The 15138-nt window shown below is 39.1% G+C and overlaps 2 protein-coding genes across 2 annotated transcripts in view; one reads left to right on the forward strand and one right to left on the reverse strand.

Annotated features, from left to right (window-relative positions):
• The first annotated feature begins 5377 nt into the window (after nt 1-5377).
• LOC142615975 (uncharacterized) lies at nt 5378-5873 on the forward strand. The gene is made up of 2 exons (XM_075788871.1): nt 5378-5696; nt 5863-5873. Exons 1-2 carry the CDS (start codon nt 5378-5380, stop codon nt 5871-5873), a joined length of 330 nt encoding a protein of 109 aa, XP_075644986.1.
• An 8737-nt stretch (nt 5874-14610) lies between these two features.
• LOC142617358 (guanine nucleotide exchange factor SPIKE 1-like) overlaps nt 14611-15138 on the reverse strand; it is a 30621-nt gene continuing 30093 nt past the window's right edge. The window contains 1 exon segment of the mRNA XM_075790184.1: nt 14611-15006. Coding sequence (XP_075646299.1) covers nt 14752-15006 — 255 coding nt within the window. The 3' untranslated portion in view covers nt 14611-14751.

The raw sequence follows: 15138 nt of genomic DNA on the forward strand, positions 1-15138 counted from the left end.
AAAATCCTAAGAGAAAGGCATAAATAACTATCTCACCATTGTTTACTAGCCAATCATGAACACCTTAGTGCATATCGTAAGATTTTGTGCTTAAGAAAATGTAGCACATGCACAAAAAGAAAATAAGGTGTAGCATTGGAATAAAAAAAAATATATAATAAAATAATAAAAATAGTGTGTACAGTATAAGGCTTAAAAAAAATTAATTACATGATTGCAAGCTTGTTTTCTAGGAAATGTGAGAGTTATATGATGTAACTTTTTAGGTGATATTCACTTTCAAACTTATGTGATGAATAATGTAAAAATGGTGATTGATTACTATTTACATATCACCTCACATGTATTTCATGTTGTTACTAGTTGCACACACTACACAAGTTATTCTTTGCTAAACTTAGTACATGAAATTGTGTGTGAATTTGGTTTGGCTATCCAAGATTATATGTTCTTTGATTTTAATACAAAATATGTTCATTGATTGAATTTTGGGGACAAAATTTGTCATAATCTTGTTTTTGGAAGATCTGGGTTGAAATCAAGTGTTTTTGAAAAACTTTTAAACTCATACTCATACATTTCATTCAAGAAATAAGTTGGTTTGAGTGTTTTTTGCATTAAACTTTTGTTGTTTTTCAAAAATTCAAATTTTTCAGATTTTCGATTGATCGAGTGTGTTCTTCGACAGATCGAAAATGCCTTAGTTTTTAAAGCTTGGATCTGCCTGGTTTGATTAATGCTTGATTGGTGCTTGATCAATTGAATCTGTGTTTCGATTGATCGAATCCAATTCTCAATCGATCGAAAATTTTAAAATTTCTGAGTAATAGCTTCTGCATGGCTCAATTGGTACCCGTTCAGTACTCAACCGAACAAATTTTGAAAGAAATCTTTTTAAAAAAAGCTTTTCACTCATGTGTTCTTCACTTTTCAAAAGCTTTTCTTATTCTTTTCCTTCTTTCTCTTCCTTGACCGATCCAATATAAGGCTCTTTTTCGTTTTCTTCCTCAAATTTGTCCGAGGTTTTTGTCTTCAAGCATTGGTAAGATCTTTATACCCTTTCCTTTTCAATTTAATTACATGTTTCATGCATTTTTCTTTGAAATTTTTGAAAAAAAGAAACTTGGGATTTTTTATTTTTCAGTTGTTTTTAACCATATTTGTTCTTTGGGTTTTTGTTCTTGGATGTTATAAACATGATTCCCATGCATTAATTTGATTAATTTGGTGGTTTGAGAACAATTTGAAATTCTAGGGTTTGGAATTTTGAGAAAATTAGGGATTTTGTTCAATTGGACTTAAATTGATGAAATTGGCTTGTGAAATTGATAAATTATATCATTATATGATGTTTCCTAACTAGTGTGATGACTAATTGATCAATTTGATTTGGTTTTGAAATTGGGTTTTTCAAAATTTGGGGTTTTTGGGTTAAAACTCTTTGTTCAAGTCAATTGTTGGTAAATGTTTAGAAATTGAACAAATTTTTATGCATTAGAGCATGCATAAAATGTGCATTCATTACATGCATCATATAGATTGTTATTTGTTGATGAATTTTGTGCTCTAACCCTCTCTAATACAATTTGCCCTTGGTTTTTGTTTTGTTTTTGTTTTCCTTTTCTTCTGTACTCTTAGAATCATGGTTAGGAAGACTAGAGCAAAGAAAACCTCTACCCCATCCTCTTCTGATTTCCAGAGCGATAGGTTTAGGTTTAGGAAAAACCAAGAAGATTATGAGAAGCTTAATGTGTTTAGACCGGTGTGGGCTGAGCGTAGGGTTATCCTAGATGAGGTAGATTTCGAGATTCATAGGAATTTTAAGTGTAGAGGTTAGTTACCTCTCTTAGATGTTGAGCATCCCCTTCCGACTGCTTTGATTAGAGTGTTCTATTTGAACATCTCTATCCACTTCGACGTTTCTAACATTCAGTTTGTGAAGAGTTAGAGGGATAATTCATCTCGGCCGCCTTTGGGAACGATTAATGTCATCCTCGCAGCTCCAGGCAGGACCAGTTCCTGTCCTACTAGGGTGATGTCCGTATCACACCTTCTCGCAGAGGAATCTGGCTCCAAGCCAAAGAGAATTAAAGGTGCTTCCCTACCTATCTTGGGCTTCTCGGACGAAGATAAAGTTGGGACCATCCACCGCATGATGATGCCCTGGTGGTTACTCTGAGGATAGGGAACTACAATGTAAAGAGGGTGATGGTCGATCAGGGCAGTGGTGCGGATATTATGTACCCTAATTTGTTTAAGGGGCTTAACCTGACGCTTGAAGATCTTACGGCTTACGATTCGCCATTAATAAGCTTCAAAAGGAAGGCAGTTGTTCCAAAGGGACAAATTCGCTTGCCGGTGCAGTCAGGTCCGGAAACAGTTGATGTAGATTTCATAGTGGGTGATGCTTATTCCCTATATACGGCCATCGTTGCAAGGCCTTGGCTGCATGCGTTGGGTGCTGTTTCCTTAACCTTGCATGTCAAAGTGAAGTTCCCGTCGGGAGGACGGATCAAAGAGATTCTCAGTAGCCAATCAATAGCAAGGCAGTGCATTTCGGCTGCGGTGCTACTCTAGACTGAACTGAAGTCCTCGACCTCAGCTGCGAGAGGCTTATAGCAATTAACGACTCTGGATGCGCCCGACGTGGTGACAACAGAGGAGGCAACGTGTGAAGAATTAGAGAGATTTGTTATTGATGATGACCCCGAAAGGTTTTTTCAGGTTGGGGTTCGGCTACCACATCAGGAGAAGGTGGAGTTGGTAAAGTTTCTGAAAAACAATATCAACGTGTTTGCATGGGATCCTTATGAGGCTCCGAGAGTTTATCCAAGTTTCATTTGTCATCATTTGAACGTTAATCCTGCCGTTACTCCCAAGAGACAACCACCTCGGCGTTCCTCTAAAGAGCATGCCGAGGCTGTCAAGGAAGAGGTGCTCAAGCTCAAAAGGGCTGGGGCTATTAAAGAAGTTTTCTACCCAGAATGGTTGGCACATACTGTTGTAGTAAAAAAGAAGAACGAGAACTGGAGAGTATGTGTGGACTTCACAGACCTGAACAAGGCTTGTCCCAAAGACTCATTTCCAATGCCTTGCATAGATCAGCTGGTGGATGCCACAGTTGGACATCCTCGGATGAGTTTTTTAGATGCCTTCCAAGGCTATCACCAAATACCTTTGGCGCTGGATGATCAGGAGAAAACCGCCTTCATTACTCCTACAGGAAATTATCACTATAAAGTGATGCCATTTGGTTTGAAAAATGCAGGGGCTACCTACCAAAGAATGATGACCAGAATGTTTGAGTCGCAGCTTGGAAAGACTATTGAGGTATATGTGGAAGATATGGTGGTAAAGAGCAAGACGGTACCTATGCATGTGAAAGATTTGGATGACACCTTTCAAACACTTAGAAAGCACAAGTTGCACCTTAATGCCTCTAATTGTTCTTTTGACGTGGGTTCTGGTAAGTTCCTAGGCTATATGGTGACTCACAGAGGGATAGAGGTGAATCTAGCGTAGGTCAGGGCCATCCTTGGCTTGCAACCACCTCGGAATCCGAAGGAAGTCTAGAAATTGACTGGGATGACTACTGCTCTCAGTAGGTTTATCTCTTGGTCCGCTGATAGGTGTAGACCCTTTTTCCAATTGCTGAATAAATGGAAAGGATTCCAATGGACCGAGAAGTGTGCTTTGACTTTTCAACAACTTAAAGACTGTCTTTCTCGGCCACCTATCATGTCTCGGCTAAAAGTTGATGAAGTCCTATTTGCATACATAGCTATAGCTATCCATGTTATCAGTTTGGTTCTAATACAAGACGACAGTGGGGTACAAAGACCGGTGTACTACATTAGCAAATCTCTGGGTGAAGCTGAGGTGCGTTATCTACCTCTGGAGAAGGCGATCCTGGCCGTAGTGCATGCTACGCGAAAGCTTCCATATTATTTCCAATCCCACACCATTGTGGTTCTAACTCAACTTCCTCTCAAGTCGGTGTTGGGAAGTGCTGATTACTCAGGGAGGATAGCCAAATGGGGAACTATTCTAGGATCCTTCAATATCAAGTATATGCCTTGCACCTTCGTGAAGGGCCAGGTCCTACCTGACTTGGTGGCAGAATTTGCCGAACCCTCGTTGGAAGAAACAGTAAAGGAGTTGCACATGGATGAAAAATCAGTTAGCATGATTATGTGCAAGGGGCTTCCGATGTGGAAAATATATGTTGACGGTGCAGTGAACCAGAAAGGATCGGGAATCGGGCTTGTTTTGGTCTCTCCTGAAGGAATTACCTTTGAAAAATTGCTGAGATTGGCGTTCTCGGCCACCAATAATGAGGCTAAGTATGAAGCTATATTGGTAGGTATGGACATGGTCTAGAAAATGGGGGAAAGGTCGATTCATATGTTCTCGGATTCTCAATTAGTCGTGGGCCAGGTTATGGAGACCATAGAGGCTAAGGATCCTAGAATCCAAGAATACCTAACCAAGGTTAAATGTTTACAATCCAAGTTTGATTCTTTCGTCCTAACATATGTTTCTAAAAGTGGAAACACCCATGTAAACTCATTGGCCACGTTGGCAACATCCTCGGCCAAAGGTTTGCCAAGGCTTATCCTCGTCGAAGATTTGCTGAGACCTACTTCAACAGCTGCAAGTGTCATACGTATTCATTAGGTAAGACTCGGACCTGCTGTGTGTACACCTTGAAGCGACAGAGGCACTTTTGGAAGAATTGCATGAGGGGATTTGTGGAAGTCATACTAGAGGAAGATCCTTAGCCCATAAAGCTTTGACCCAGGGGTATTGGTGGCCTAATATGTAGAGAGAGGCTCAGGACTACGCGAGAAAATGTGACCAATGCCAGAGATTTGCTCCCAACATCCATCAGCCTAGCAGTGTCCTTAATCCTTTGTCTAGTCCCTAGCCGTTTGCTCAATATGGGTTGGATATAGTTGGGCCTTTCCCAAGGGCTGTGGAAAATAAAAGGTGGCTACTTGTGGGAACTGATTATTTCACCAGGTGGGTTGAAACTGAGCCTCTGTCAAATATTAGGGATGTAGACGCCAAGAAGTTTGTTTGGAAGAACATTATCACTAGATTTGGAATACCTCACGCGTTTATTTCAAATAATGGTGTGCAGTTCGATAGTAAAGCTTTCAGAAAATATTGCGGTGACTTGGGCATCACAAATAGATACTTTTCTCCAGCTTATCCTCAGAGAAATGGGCAAGCCGAGACCATTAATAAAGTTATAGTCAGTGGACTCAAGAAGAGATTGGATGACGCAAAGGGTAGATGGGTAGAAGAGTTACCACACGTTTTGTGGACGTATCAAACTACACCGTGAAGATCTACAAGAGAAACACCCTTCTCCATGACTTATGGGGCTGAGGCAGTGATACTTGTGGAATTTGGGTTTCCGACAGCAAGGACAAGCTCTTTCGACCTAGACAATAACGATGGTTTGCTGGAGAAAAGCCTGGATCTGGTTGAGGAACGGCGAAAGGCCGCCATGATTCAACTGGCTTATTATCAGCAGAAGCTCAAGCGAGGATACGATACTCATGTGAAACTAAGGCCGCTTGCACCTAGGGATTTAGTTTTGGGGAAAGTCATGGGTACTTACAAGAATCCAGCGTGGGGAAAGTTAGCACCTACCTGGGAGGGACCGTATCGAATCACTTCTGTTGCAGGTATAGGGTCATATCGTTTAGCTGATCTAGATGAAAAAAATTGTACAACGCCCTTGGAATGTAAATAACCTACGAAGGTATTAGTATTAATGAAAGATACTTTTGTCATGATTGTTCAAATACCATTATGTTGTATTGCGATCTATTTGTTACGAATATCAAACAGAAACTTGGTAATGTATGGTCCTCGGACCGCATACCTTGTGGAAATTGATATCTTATTTAAATGTTAAACAGAACCTTAGTTACGTCGAGTCCTCAGACCTTCTACTTTGGGGAAATTAACATTGCGATCTATTTGTTACAAATATCAAACAGAAACTTGGTAATGTATGGTCCTCGGACCACGTACCATGTGGAAATTGATATCTTATCTAAATGTTAAACAGAACTTTAGTTACGTTGAGTTCTTGGACCTTCTATTTTAGGGAAATTAACATTGCGATCTATTTGTTACAAATATCAAACAGAAACTTGGTAATGTATGGTCCTTGGACCATGTACCTTGTGGAAATTGATATCTTATTTAAATGTTAAACAGAACCTTAATTACGTCGGGTCCTCGGACCTTCTACTTTGGAGAAATTAACATTGTGATCTATTTGTTACGAATATCAAATAGAAACTTGTTAATGTATGGTCCTCGGACCACGTACCTTGTGAAAATTGATATCTTATCTAAATGTTAAACAAAACCTTAGTTACGTCGGGTCCTCGGACCTTCTACTTTGGGGAAATTAACATTGCAATCTATCTGTTACAAATATCAAACAGAAACTTGGTAATGTATGGTCCTCGGATCACATACCTTGTGGAAATTGACATCTTATTTAAATGTTAAACAGAACCTTAGTTACGCCGGGTCCTCGGACCTTCTACTTTAGAAAAATTAACATTGCGATCTATTTGTTACAAATATCAAATAGAAACTGGGTAATGTATGGTCCTCGGACCACGTCTCTAAGCATCAAACAGAAACCACGTCTTGTGGTTACATGTTTCATAGAAGTTTCTGTCCGGTGGTTACATGTTTCATGGAAATTGACTTATTGATAAACTGTGATAAGATTGATGGTTTGCTTTTATATCCTGAACTAAATATAAAGTTAAATCTTAGACTGTATGTTGTTGTACTTTATTTATTACAATCCATGCATATACTTGACATTAAGGTAAAGCGAATTAGTATTTTACTATTGGAGATTGAAAATCAGTTAAGGAACGACCCTTCAAGTTTCTCATTAATCTTTGTCAAGAAATACATTGGAAATGAAACTTTGAAGTAAAAAGCCCTAATACCAAAAAATTTAATACATGAAGAAAGTGGGGTCCTATCTGGCCTATGCTTTAAGTCTTGGTGGGGGGATCCTACTTGGACTTGCTGGCAGCTTCTTTGGTCTTGTCCTCCTCCTCTGTTTGTTTAAGCTCTGACTCGAATGAGGTCTGGACTTGTTTCCCTTTTTCCTTTGCCACTGGTGGAGGAACGTTTGGTTCGGCATCCTTGCTTGGACGCTTCTCGGCTTCGCCACCTCGGTCCTTCTCTTTCTTAGAACCAGCAAGTTCTTTAGGATGTGGAATGAGCTCTGGAATGACGGATGGCTGTGTTGGAGGCACTATCTCGGGGGTCGGCATGGCAGGAGGAAGCTCTTTGAATACTTGGATGTCCCGAGGAATCCAATTGTTCTCGGATTTCCTCAATTCTGAGGTCGAGGGAACTCCCGCCACGTTCAGAGCTTCTGCCCATACTTGTTGGCAGTATTCCTTACATAGCTCTGCCAGCTCTTCTGTCAAGCGATCTTCTATTGTTTCAACCCCTTCATTGAAAGCAGCCTTCTTGGCAGCCTCCATGTTTTCCTTAAGGGTACAAGCCTCTTCCCTCACTCAAGCAAGCTATTTATTCAAGCCAAAGATTTCTTCCTGAGCTTTAGACAAGTCCTCGTCTCTCTAGCGTAGGAGTTTTCGCTGCCCCTCCACCTGTGTTTTGATCGTTTTGAGGCTAACATCAGCACCGTTTCTCTCCCTTTTTTCGTCTACCAACTTCTTGGTTAGATCCTCATTCTCCACTAGGGCTTAGCCTAAGGCCTTCTCGGTCTCAAGTCTGACCTGCAGTTCGGCTGTAGCCCTTTTTCGAGAATCTTCCACCCATCTTTCTGCAGCAAAGACTTCTTGAACGGTCTGCATTGAAATATTAAACAAATGCATTCTTAGTGAAGCAAATTCAAGGTTCATACACGCGAACGTACGATAAAAGGTAATGAAAGCAGTAAGATGGAAGTAACTAAAGGACACTTACCAAAGCCAAGTCCCTTTTCAAGGAGAGAAAGAGATATGGCTGAGTCATCTTATCTAGAGCCTCCATATCCTTCGGCAAGAGGAGAGGCTACTCTAGTGCGTATACCAGGTGGTGAGCATGTCCTTGCTAGAACACCCTAATGCTGGACTAGCAGGAAATAGGGGCCCCATCTAGTTTTAGCTCAGGAGACCAATTAGCATGTGCTCGGTGTACCTCGGTCAGGTCACGGTTGTCCCCACTTTCTACCGAGGAGGCACGCAGTTTACTTTTGCCTGCTTTCTGTTGTTGTTTAAGTTTCTTCTGTCTCTCCACCTCTGCATCCTCAACTTCGTTCTTCCTCTTCCTCTTAGGATCCGAGGTGTGAATCTTAGGATCAATGGGAGGAGGAGGTGGTGGCGCAATGGGAGGGGGCTGTGATCCAACCGCGTCCTTTCTGGAAGCCTGTGTGCCCCTCCTAGACATAAGCTTTCTAAGGGTAGCCATGTCGTCTTCCTCTGAACTAGAGTCAGGCTGTGCTATTATCAAACCCTTTATGCCAAAGGTTTTTGCAGGCACGTTTTCTTAGTCTGAGAGGATGATGAGGTGATCCTCTTGAGGTCTCTCAGCTTCTTCAAGCCGAAACTAATCAATTTCCTCGTCGAGCGATCATTGCAAAGATGTTGGTTCTTCTCGGATGGCTGTTGTCTGAGAATATGCTGAGAGAGGAATTGCTGCGATGGGGCGAGAATATAAGATAATGGAAGGGTCGTCTGGAAGTTCGTGGGCAGAGAGGAAGCCTGGTCTTGAAATATCTATCCTTTTACGTCTTTGGTCACCCGCCGTGATCGCGTTGCCAATTTCTTGGAAGTCATCTGATAGAGGGTCGTATCCTAATATAAGATGGGCCGCCCTCACTTGCAAATCTTTGCTTACAAACATCTCGGATCGTAGAACACGATTGAGGTCTGCAACGCTGCAAAGACTTAGACGCGGCCGTACGTGTTGTTTATCTACAAAAACATCCGAGGAGACGAGCATGGTTAGATCAACAATAAAGATTAAAGAAAGGTGTAATAATATACAATGTAACCAAAATGGTGAAGTTAATTGGACTAACTCCTATAGAGTCACACCTGGGTCTCCCCATTGGACTGGGCAATGAGGACCGTCAGACCAGTTTCCCGAGGCGATAAGATAGTCGTCTTTCATGCCTTTGTTGGATTTAAGAAGACAGGATATGAGCCTAACAATGCTAGATCTGGATTTAAGGTAATATCCTACGCCTTTAAGTTTATGGCACTCGTACATGTAAACGACGTCGTGCCATGTGAGGTTCAGACCCATTTGTTCGTTTAAAGCGTCGACACAACCTAAGACTCTAAAAACATTTGGTGTGCATTGATCTGGGCATAACCTATGGTTACGTAGGTATTCACTAGTTACATTTTTCATGGGAAGGGTCATCCCACCTTCTAAGAACGCGATGATGGGGATGATAACTTCTTCCTCTATTCTAGCGTTACCTATGGCTTCTACAGGGCAATATATTAAGCCTACGTCTTGGGGAATATGATATTTGGCCCGAAAACCCTCCATACCGGCATCGACGTCTACTAAACACTTAAATTTACCCATTTGATGGGGGGTGTGAATGTATGTTTGGAGGGGGAAAGGGGTGTAGTTAGTAGCCGAGGACAATAGCCGAGGAGAAATGAATAGAGAAGATTGAGAACTTACGGGAAATAGTTAGATGATTCTTCATGAGCTTCTTGAGAGGAAAAAGAATGAGTAAATCTTAGATTTGATTGTTTTCTGAGAGGATGGATGGAGATTCAGTTTCCTAGGTGTTTTGGCGTGTAGGAAGCAGCCTCAAATCAAAATTATCCCGCCCAAATGTTTTAGAAGAGACCGGGACCATTGGATGCGTATCTCACCGTTGAATGTGGGGAACAGGATGTAACCTGCAGTCATTAATGCGAGAGTTCCGAGTTTCGAAGCGACAAGGGCGGTTTAAAAGAAGTGAAAGGACACTTACGTGTGGCGGTTCGCGAAATGTGTGGAGGTTGTGCTTTTGGTTCAAAACTCCATTTCTCTCCTCGGATGGGGGAAAAACGAAGTTTTGAGGGCTATTGTGGGGGGGGGGGGGGTAAAGTGATTAAAATATATATTTGGGTTTTGGGCCTGACTTGGTAGAGAAAAGCCTATTCAAGCATAGCCTTTGGGGCCCACAAACCAGTTCATGATATATGGGTTGGAGGAGCTATCCGAGGAGATACTTCTCCTTGGATTGGTCAAGTAAAGGTCATAGAACATGCCAAGGGGTTTAGAGAAAGAATTCTGGAGGATGTGTTAGGTAAAGGCATGATCCCCACGGTTATATGAGAGAAAAACGTATGATAAATATTAAAGGGAAAAAAGCTGCTACCACCACATTAAAGACCCTGCACCTACCTCTTTAGCCGCATTAATGGAGAAATGACCTCTGAACAGTGAGGTTCAGCCTTTCAGTTGGTATTTGAAGACTTCAGGAAGGTGCCGGATGAGACAAGTATCTAAGGGGAAGGTCTGTGGTACACATGGAAAGAAAAACGAAGAAGAAGATGGATATAAAAAAGCAAGAGAGGCACCAAAGAGAGGGGGAGGCAATACAAGTGGTCCTGGGTTTACGTCCGAGGAGAGCTTCTTGGTGATTTTTATCAATTGAATGCGTGATCAGCGACAATCTAGTTTGTTTACTTTCTGCCCAACATCCACAATCTAGATTTTAAGCCCATACTCTACAAATTTTATTGTTTAAGGCTCTTTGGGCTTGAGTCCGTCCAGTGTTTGAACCTGGTACAAATTGTCCACCTACAAGTACTATACAAAATTTCTTAAAATAGTTTATTAATAAATGTCCTAAAAGCACCCATTGTGAGGGCCTTTTTGTATTGTTGAGCCTTAACCCCTTTTGCAGCACGGTGACCTGTTAATCTGGAGTAAGAGAGTTGAGATTGGCCTTGTTAGGTTTGCGCTTCAAGCCAGCTTGTGCACAAGTCAGGCTTACCCAATGTAAATGCATCCTGATGTGAGTGTTGTGAGCTGCACACAAGATGTGGTCACAACAGGAGTAACTGTTACAAATATCACAGCAGGAATATACTACAGCAGGATAACTAATAATGAAAAAACGTGCTAAATAAAGCTAACACCGTGAACAAAATTAACAGCGCTTGAGCAAAGTAAGCAAGCTTGTTTCTCAAAAATAATAATAATAATTCACCATACACGCATGGCTAGAGATCAATGTCAGGTTAAAGAGAGGATTATAATTTTTAAAATAGCAAAATTTGATTTTCCAATTAATACGATCACACAGCTCAACCAGTGAGGATTATTAATTTCCTTGGAAGCGTTTGTGGAAACTAAAAATCCCTTCATTGCCAGTTTGCTAGAGGCTAGAGTGGTGTGGTTCGGCGCACACCCCTGGATACACGCCATGTTGCTACCCAATTGTTGAAGAGATCTATGGGCTTCAAATAAAAAAACTAGTCAAGCAAATACAAAGACCCGCAAATGGATGTGAAGCCCCAAAAATTGGTGCAAAAAGCTGTAAATGAAAAGGCCCATATAAGAGGCTACAATAGAGCCGAAAGGAACTCATAAATGGGTGTAAAGGTCCACAAAGTGCTTAATTTCCAAAAGCATTAACCACAGGGTGGAAACATTTACAATTTTACCGAAAAGGGATGCAAATTACAAAATACCTATTTTATTCCTAACCGGACTTATTTTGGACCTTAATTTAAGTTTAATGAAAAAATATCTACCTCTAAATTCTTCAGAAATAGTTTCTTTAAATGAAAAAAGTATCAACACACAAGCCAAGACTCGTGTGTACATATATATATATATATATATATATATATATATATATATATATATATATATATATATATGAGTTTAGGGCATCCTCTGAAGCATTTGTTGTTAAAGATGATAATCCATATTATTCCTATGATCACTCTTTTTGAGCATAACTCAGTTGCAACTCCATCCTTAGTTGAAGACTGGTTTCCTATTTCAACTCTATAATTGCAAAAGATGATACTGTTGGCACATATCGATGAAATTGCTAAAGCCACTTCTTATATCACTATTGTCGGCACATTCCAACCAAGCTGTTGAAGGCCTACTGTGAATAGAAAAAAAAGTCAAATTTACATTTAACAATTTACTATTCACTATTCCATTAGTGTCTAATTTTGTCTATAAAAAAGCTACTTCCCTTCGGTTGTAATTAGAACTCAATTTTCTAAGTTTTTATATTCTCCATAGATTCCCCTTACCTTCCCAGTTTTAAATCTTCTAACCTCCGTCCATTCCTACTTGGGAAAACTTGCTTCTACCTATATTTGTTGTAAGTGTTTATTTAAATAATTTGTGATGTCCTACTATGTCTAGTATCAAGATGTTTTCATCTTTAAGGTTATGCTTCGCAATGATAGTCTAAAACCCTATTGGAAAGAAAAGTTCATTGATGGTCTACCTCATCTTTTTGCTCATAAGGTATAAGAATAATTAATGAGTACAACTGGTATAATTAATTATGAAATATTGATGACATCCTTCTCTACTCAGTCTATTGATGAACATTGAAAACATTTGTATTCGTTTCTTGATTTTATTAAACACAATGGTCTCGTTATTTTTGCTAAGATAATCAAGCTATTTCAAACAAAAATTAGTTTCCTTGGTTATGAGAAGGACAAATCCGTCCTAGAGATGGAGCCATCCCATTTGCTGATCAATTTTCTGATATTATCACAAATAAAACACAAATATATATATATATATATATATATATATATATATATATATATATATATATATATGTATGTATGTATATCCACAATCGATTGTTGTTGGTAGTATACCACTACAATCAATGTTTTTCCCTAATGAAAATTAAACGATATTCATACATCTAATTCTACTCTAAAGTATTAAAACAAATAAAATACAAAATTGCAAATCATTGATGATGAAAATGATAAGGGTGCGTTTGGTACATTGAATAGGAATTACGACAAGAATTGTAATATTTATTACTAGTAATAAAGTCTGTTATAATGTAATAACTAAACATATTCATTAGTTTAATTGTGAGTTATAACTTTAGATTGAAACTTTACATTTATTTTAGGAAATATCTTACATATACAATTATATGAGTCCAAATCTTCTGTCTCACTTTTCCTGCTCCATTCTATACTCCACCAATAAAAACTTGCCGCGTATTCATCTAATTAATTAAATACTATCATTATTGACTTATTAATGCTACGATTATTAATTAATAATAGTATTTAATTAATTAGGTGAACATGTAACAAGTTTTTATTGGTAGAGTATAGAGTAGAGCAGGAAAAGTGGGACAGAAGATTTGGACTCCAATTATATTTCTTTAAAATGAGTAATTTTTAGGTACTCCTAGAGTACGGAAAATGGTGCTCCCTCTTCTCACATTCATAGTGGGGTCCACTCATTAAATTTATGGTGAACCCCACCATGAATGTGAGAGGAGAGAACACAATTTCTCCGTGTTTCGGAAGCACCTAAAAATTTTCTCTTTAAAATTTGTTATTTTTAAATTTAAGAGAGAGATGTATTTTTTTTTATTTTTTATTGTTAGATGTATATGGAAAGTTTGTTTATTTGGAAATATATTAAGTTTTGAATTATTACACTTACTAAAAAATAGCTAATACAACCTTTTAAAGATGAATAGTTATTTCTCATTTTGAAAAATAGTTATTCATAAAGAATGACTATTCCTTGTAATAAAAACATAACCAAACTAAAGAATAACTAAATCATATGAATAACTATTATATTACAGCACCTATTACAGTCTACCAAACATGCCCTAAGAGTATCAACATAGCTATGCCATCTCCTGAACAAAAAGTGTATTAACTTACCCACAAACTCAAATCCCGTGATCAAAGAGGACGTGAAGTTTTGAACAAAGTAGCAACCTAAAGAGTTTGAAAAATAATCTAAGTCTTTCCGAGCGATGCTTTGCTGCCACGGCCCAGTGATGCATCATCAAGTGACGCAGTATAATCAAAAATAGATTCAAGAGGAAGGTTTACTCAGTACGACAAAAATAACGATGGAAGATGCAGTGTGCGAGATAAAATTGCACATAAATAGTAATATAGAGAAATATATAATTGCAACAACTTTTGCACTTCAATTTTTTATTATAAGATTTCTTTGTTTACTCAATCCTCCAAACTATGATATCAGCAAAAATTAGGGCTGCAATTTTAGAGCTTGTTTGGATAGCATGAAAATTGAGTGATATCACTCGGTTTTCATGATCCATCATCCAAAACAAGTGGATCCCACATATGACAAAACGAGTGGATCCCCCAAAAATGTTTGGCTTGGTTTTGGATGATTGTTTCCATTACTCAAAAACTCAAAATTTTGAGTTTAGATGATGGAAACTGAAAACACAATTTTGGTGTTTTCAGAGTTTTGAGTTATGAGTTTAGTGGCAATTTGGTTAATGACAATTTTTGAGTTATGAGTTTACTATCCCACCAAATGGGAATTTTCAGTAGAGAGAGAGAGAGAGAGAGAGAGTAGCAATTTTCGTTTTCTGAACATCACCTACTAAAGTTAGCATACACATATTTGTACATCATTGAAAATAATAATAATAATAGAATAAGAAAACAAATAATATGGACACATCAAGCAGAACCACAAACAAATAATGCTACAATATTGTCAAAGCTCTGAGAGAATGGCAGGGATGTAATGAGATAACTCGGCAGTGAGGGACTGAAATCCATTCACAAGCTGTGTGTGGAATTCCTGGTCTTCTTCTCCAATCAATCTGAAGTGCACCCGAATGGCCCGCTTGCAAACAGCCATGAATTCAAGGAGTGCAGCAATGAGTTGCTGCAATTCCTGTGAACGCAACCTCGTGGCAGGCTCACCAGACAGGAAGGCCGTACACACACTTAGGACTCCACTGTTCACCTGCACATGTAGTTGGCCAAGAGCAATTAGAAAATAATAAGCAATGCCATAAGTTTGGTTACAGCGCATTGTCAAAAAGAATGGGCAAAAGGTAATTCTACTTGCTCAGAATCTGGAAGTCAGCAATATAAA

The sequence above is a fragment of the Castanea sativa genome, chromosome 11, assembly GCF_040712315.1.
Source record: "Castanea sativa cultivar Marrone di Chiusa Pesio chromosome 11, ASM4071231v1".
Classification (NCBI taxonomy): domain Eukaryota; kingdom Viridiplantae; phylum Streptophyta; class Magnoliopsida; order Fagales; family Fagaceae; genus Castanea; species Castanea sativa.